Raw genomic sequence first — 7,095 nt, 5'->3', positions numbered from 1 at the left:
AGGTGTTTGGGTGCCTCACGCACTCTACAATGATCATTGTTTCCAACGTGTGAACATTGCCTCATCTCTTCTGGCGTGTAATGCGTGTGAACTAATTTTAGACGGAATTTTCACCGGTGATGAAAAATGGATTCTGTATGAAAATATTAAAGGCCAAAAACAATGGCTCAGTCCTAGACAAAAACCACTCCCGACCCCAAAACCTGGACTCCAATCGCAGAAAGTGATGCTTTCCATTTGGTAAGATATCAAAGGAGTAATTAATTTCAAACTCTTCAATCCACAGGGAACTGTCAATGCAGAGATCTATAGTCTGCAACTGGAACATTTAAATCAAGCCCTTCATCAGAAATTCCCTTCAGTCATCAAACGAAAAGGTGTTCTTCTTCTCCAAGACAATGCACGTCCACATGCAGTACATTTGACACAACACATGATTATGGAGTTGGGTTGGAAAGTTCTCCTCCACCCACCATATTCTCCAGATATGGCACCATCTGATTACCATATTTTTCGTTTACTGCTACACCATCTTAATGGAAAAACATATGCAAATGTGGAAGGTGTTAAAGAGGACATCGACATATTTTTTGTTTCAAAGCCAAGTGATTTCTTTAATCAGGGCATTAATAACCTGATTGTAAGATGGAAAAGCATCATGGATAAGAATGGAGACTATTTCATTTAATAAATGTTTTGTTTTGATATATAAGTTGTTCGGGTTTTTTTTTCATCTAAAAAAAGGACATTAATTTCTTGACCTAATAGTAATATTTATATAGTAGTTTTTAAAACTTCTTTATTTTTAAATACGTACTTTCAGATGTAATTTATATGCTACTATAGTTATAATTTGTGCCCCCATGACTCTCCATGCCATTCATGGTGGGGGGTGCTTCATAGTTTGAGGTGTGAGCACCATGGCTCTATATTCTATCAATTCAAAATTAAAGACAGTTATGTACATATAGTCTTTGTTCACGTTTGAGCAAAATTTTGATACAAGAAACAAAAAGCTTTTCTAACTGATACATAAACACATGTTTTTTTTATTACCAGGTTACAATGAAACTGAACCCTTATTCCTTTCACATTATATAAAATTTAAAATAGACATGATAATGTTGTCCATTCTACTAGTAAAAGTAATTAGAATATCAAAAATAGTTGACTGCTCTACCTTATGTTTGTCTTTCCAAATGGCTAATGTCCATCCTCCAACAGTCAGAAAAATGTCTGATAAGAAGGCAGACTGCTGAACTGAGACAACAGGACCATCGTGAACACTGGCAAAGGGTGTTGTAGGAAAAGCTACAAAGAAGGAAAAACATAAATCATTTATCTTCACATTTGCAGATATTTATAATTAATTATTTAAAAACAAACTAAATTTCATCTCTGCTAAAATAATTCAAATTTTGTTCAATGTTTAAACAATGTGACATTTGTAACCACTTGTTGAGTTTAAATTAAACATATTCTTAATGAAACCTTTATCATTCTTAATGAAACCTTTATCCTTCTTAATGAAACCTATACCATTCTTAATGAAACCTTTACTGTTCTTAATGAAACTTTTACCTTTCTTAATGAAACCTTTAGTTTTCTTAATGAAACCTTTACTGTTCTTAATGAAACTTTTACCTTTCTTAATGAAGCCTTTACTGTTCTTAATGAAACCTTTACCATTCTTAATGAAACCTTTAACTTTCTTAATGAAACCATTACCTTTCTTAATGAAACCTTTACCATTCTTACTGAAACCTTTGCCATTTAAAAAGTTTTTATTTGACTCAGATTTTTCTTTCCAGTGCTCAGCAATTTACAAAACCACAATTTCTACTCATTGAATAAAACTTTCACTATTATGCCTTTCTTTAATTATAAGTACAGTCTGCAAAACTACAGCTTCTAGCCCATGAAAGAACTTACTACTAAGGCTTTCGTTCCCAATATTCTTCCTTGAAAGCTAAGTTCTTTAAGTTTTTAGAATATCTTAAGGCCCTAATTAATATTTTAGTAATTTGTGTTAATAATAAAATGATAAATTGATTTAGTAAGACTGGTAAATATTAACAGTTTTACATTAGGACTTGGCAGTGTATGTATTACAAAAGTTAGATTAGGCATAGCAACTTAGCTTATTGATAAGTTATAAAACAGGCTAAGCACATTGTATTATTACATGAATATTATCTAAGGCTAGTCATTTGTTACTTCTCATATTAAAGTTACTTTAATGTGAAGTTAAAGTAGTAATAAAATTATGTAAAATATTTAATTCTCAAACACTGTTGTCACAAGGCTACATACATTTAGTGTTGATTATTTATTTCCAGACAACAATAGTTAAAAATAGTGGTGTAATGCCGGATCCCTGCCAAAAAATGCTAGCCATTTAACATCAAAATCGGACTACATATAGATTACCTAGAGAAAAAGTGAAACTCAACTTTATTTAAATTAAGCAGTAAGGGTCAAACAATAACTGGGAACCAAAATCACTAATATTAAAACAAGTTTGAAAAATGCATATCTAATTAATTTACAATATCTCTAATTGCAGTCCTGTATTAACAACTTTGACTTTTTCAATGCTTTGTACACTTCCTGTACTATCAACATGAATAAGTAAAAAAAAAAAGCTACTTTCGTTGTACCATAAGTACCATAGAGCAGATGTGCAATACCAATTAAAATCTCAAACACACCAAACGACACATAAACCAAACTTTATAAACACTTTATACACACTGTTGACTAGTAAACAAACAAACTACTGAGTAACAAGCCACCAAAGCACTTGAGAAAGTTGGTAGAGTAAAAACACAAATTTCACAAAACCACAAATTTGTCTGTTTGACTGACTGTCTAACACATTATAAAATTTACATTCACACGATTGAATTGCACTATTTTGGCTAAAAGTGTTTTTCTTTGTTTTATTTATAACCTTGGTAATAACAAACAATAACCATTTTGCAACACTACTAATGAGCTAACAACACACTAGTAGCCATTACAAGCACAAACTGCCAAGTAACAACCCACTCTCATATTACATGTAGGTGTACGATTGCTTTTGTACACACGCTATGTGATCAGCTTGCAGCTGTATCAGCTAGATAAAAATATGTGAACTAAGTTGATTATCTAGATCTAGGTTCTAACTATGATATAATCTTTGAAAGCAAAATTTTCACTTCTACACATCTGACTGACGAGTTCTGTGTTGGACAAAGCAAGTCTATTACACCAGTTGCCACCTAAGACATGATTCTCCTACGGGAGGACAAACACTACCATTGTCAAAGTCTGACACAGCTTTGCTCAAGCTTTCTAGACTGAAAACAAGAATGGTAAGTTGTATAATTACCTTTGCACTGTTTTCTTTGTTTGACATCTAAGGTTCTTCTTGAAACAGTGCAATTTTTAAAATATGAATAAAATGTTATCTTGATAACCTCAAAAAGCCTTTGTCCCAGTGAAGAGAGTATTACTGCAAGGATAGAGATAAGGTTAGAAACAGTAATGATGAATATGTGAAACAAGCCTTAGCCATTAATCCAGCCACCAAAGCTTTAAAAGACTGCCACCCTGGTTAGATGGAAAAAAAACTAGCAAAGATATCAGAAAAAGCCAGGAAATGTCAAGAGATAGCTCTAAGAAAAGCTATAAGAAGGATAAGCCTAGAGCTCAGTTACTCTCGAGACTTAGCACCAAGAGATGCTACAAGAAGGAAAGGCCTAGAGCTCAAAAATTCTCAAGACTTAGCACCAAGAGAAGCTACAAGAAGAATAGGCTTAGAGCTCCATTTATGCACCCAAAAAAGCTATGAGACAAGTGTACAACATTTTTAAATAAAAAAGATGGAAGAAGGAATGGGTGCACCAAAAAGTAATGAAACAAGGTTAGAATGGGTGGGATAACATTACAATACTTGGTGGTTTTTGACACAGTGAAACCTCAAAGTGAATGTGGTCATCTTTCCATCCATTCCTACATTGTGTGCTTTTTGTAACTTGATAATTTTTCAAACTAAATGAAAGGTGTATATAGCTAAATTACTCTGTTGTAAACTTTGTTTCAGCAACTAAGTACAGATGCATGTAAATAATCAAATTGTGTGACCCTAACAAAATGTATGACATCATAATGGGGTGTTTGATGTCTGAAGTAAGAAAGGAAGCTCCAATAGTCATACTTTGTTTATGGGAGACATTAATTATAACCTAACTGACTGGTAATGGGTGGGCCAAAAGAATAGTATCAAACTGCTGATTTTTGAATTTTTTGAATTTGTTGAATATTTAGAAAGGATAAGCTACTGATAAAACTCAACTCAAGTCTAACTGGATCAAAGTTTAAAGTAAAACAAGAAGTTGAAATGGGCAGAATGATGGCCACACCCACTTTGTGGTTACACTGTATCAAAAACCACCAAGTGCTGTAATGTTTCCCATCTATTCCTACCTTGTTTCCTTACTTTTTGGTGCTCCTATTCCTACTTCCTACTTTTTTATTTAAAAACTTTTTACACTCGTATTTAAGTAAATAATAAACATTTTAAAAACATGTACCTTTTAAAAACATTAAAATTGTAAAACCTATTTCAGTAAGTGTTTTAATAACATATTAGTGTGTCTTAATAACTAGATGAAATATGAAAAAAACAATTCACTATTGGGGGGGGGGGAGATAATAAACAGCCAGACTGTTCTCCGACAGTGGGAGTTTGTTTATGAAAGACACTTAATTTAGAATGTAAGCTAAATAGTTTAAATATTTTTTTATATAGGTATGTTTAAGAGTTTAAAGTGTCAGGACTTAGCTCCAACTTCGTTTGCTGGAGCAGTGTTCTGGTGAACCCCTGGTTAAGAGTAGTGTAGGTATTAAGTGCTCACAGTTTGTAATATGCAATAGGTGCAAGAAGTGGGTTTTACTTCGGAACTAATGGCTGAATTAATTTGTATGGAAGCTAGCAGTGAAGGTGTACAAGTTATTTGCAGGTTGGAGGAGAAATTGGAGACTAACTTAAACAAAGTAGAGGCATTAGATAAAGAAAAGGGTAAATTTTAAGAAGTAGCAACAAGACTGCAAGAGGAACTTAAGCTTTTACATGCAAAGGGTACAGTAGCAAATAATGACTTTCAGGGAGTTAGAAACAGTAAATAACAGGGCTAGATGTAGTGGATTTAATTGTAATGAACAGATTTTGTTAAGTAACAAATTCCAGGGAAGAAAGATAAAAGGAAAAGATAGGGATAGGAATGAAAAATGTAAGATTATAGTTATAGGTGATTATTTAGTACAGCATATGGATAAAGTATTCTGTGGAGTAAATAGGGAGAAAAGGATTAGCTAATGATATCAAGGGACAGGGGTGTAGGATACAACTGACAGAAGTGATATAGTAAAGGGTGTGATTCAGTCTTTGTGGTTGGTTTAATGGTGTAGAGAAAAGTAGGTCAAAGGAGCTAACTGATAAGTATGAGGGAATGATAAAGGCATTTAGAGAAAATGGTTATAATAACTCAATTTTGTCAGGGATACTGCTGATACTTAATTGTGGGAATGAAATTATAAGTAAGTTATGCACTAGGACTGAATTCTCAACATAGGTTAATATGTAATGACATGCAAGATGACTAGTTAGACTTGTGGGATCAGTTCAATACGAAAAGGAGTTTTTTAGAAATGGATGGTTTATGTTTAAATAGAGTATGGGTCTACTTGTTTGCAAGTGTTATTAACTCGACTGTAAGAGCAGCTTTAAACTAGGACTAGACAGTGGTGAGGGCCAGAATAAACTAAATGAAGGAAAAATTAAATGTAGAGAAAATGTATAGTGTAGGAAGTAGTTTTAATGGTAGGTTTAACTGTTATTATTGTAACACTAGAGGTATAAGAAATAAAACAGAAGACTTTAAAGAACTAGTCAGAATAGAAAGTTTTCATGTAATAGGAATTGTAACATATTTGAATACAGACAATATTGATGATGGAAATGCAGAGCTATAAGTTATTTAATAGGGATAAAGTACTAAAGTATGAAGTGCTTTACAAGTGAAATGTGAGTTACATCCTGTTAAAGCTGAGGAAATCAAAGCTAATAGCAAGGAGGTTGAATTTCTTTGGGTTTCTATTAACAAATGTAAGGAGAGAAGGCTATTAGTTGAAATTTGTTACAGACTGCCAGAAGAAACTGAAGAAATTAATGGGAAACTCTATAGAAATATAAAGCATTCAGCTGTTAATGAGGTCATAATTATGGGGGATTTTAATATCAGACATATAGATTGAGAAATTTTAAAGTTAAACCTTGAGGAAGATAGGTTTTTAGAAACAGTTCAAGATGGAAACCTACTAGGAACAGGAATATTTTAGATCTATTGTTAACTTCTAATATAGAAATGGTTGATAACTTTCATGTTATACTATGAATTTTTATTACAATTTTCATGCTATACTGTGTAATTTTTTTCAGTCTTGTTTCCATCTAGCAACTGTTCGGGTTGAAGAATATTGCTTAAATCTTCATTAATAGAAAATCAAATAAAAAGTAGAATTTAATAACACAGCCATCTCATACTATTATACCCTTCCTTCCTAGTACTTTTCCATCAACAACATTAAAGACTACAGTTAATAAATGAAAGTTACTACTAAACCCTTCCTTCCCATTACTCTTCCATCTACAACACTATAGATTCCACTAACTTAATGAAACAATTAAACCTTTCTTTCCCAGTGCTCTTACACATATAACACTGAAGAGTTCAGTCAGTGAATAACTAAAACGTACTACTCAGCCCCCTCCATTTATAATAGAAAATATTCCATTCAAGAAAAGGAATCAGTACTATTTCTAACTTTTTGTATAAAACAACTAGCAAGTACAATTCTTAACACTGGCTAAGTACTATTTACATATCTTCACTTCTATCACAAGTTATATAATCTAAAGAGTATTGTGCACATGTTATTTTAAACTTCATTAAACTATGTAAAAACTAAATTAGGAGTATGGAAGACATTGCCATATGTGTAAGGTGTAGATAGTACTATTGCGTCAGCGAGTCACATGACTACTGT

The 7,095-nt window shown here is 32.5% G+C and overlaps 1 protein-coding gene across 4 annotated transcripts in view; it reads right to left on the bottom strand.

The window, feature by feature from the left end:
- LOC106466613 (WD repeat-containing protein 63-like) overlaps nt 1-7,095 on the bottom strand; it is a 77,753-nt gene that overhangs the window by 15,524 nt on the left and 55,134 nt on the right. For all 4 annotated transcript variants that reach the window (XM_022394649.1, XM_022394648.1, XM_022394650.1 and 1 more), the window contains one exon: nt 1,181-1,311. In XM_022394649.1, coding sequence (XP_022250357.1) covers nt 1,181-1,311 — 131 coding nt within the window. The remainder of the gene's footprint in view (nt 1-1,180; nt 1,312-7,095) is intronic.

This window comes from Limulus polyphemus, unplaced genomic scaffold (genome assembly GCF_000517525.1).
Source record: "Limulus polyphemus unplaced genomic scaffold, Limulus_polyphemus-2.1.2 Scaffold2322, whole genome shotgun sequence".
In the NCBI taxonomy this organism is placed as follows: Eukaryota; Metazoa; Arthropoda; class Merostomata; order Xiphosura; family Limulidae; genus Limulus; species Limulus polyphemus.
Note: the sequence above shows the minus strand (reverse complement) of the source record. Positions and strands in the feature narration are given on the sequence as shown.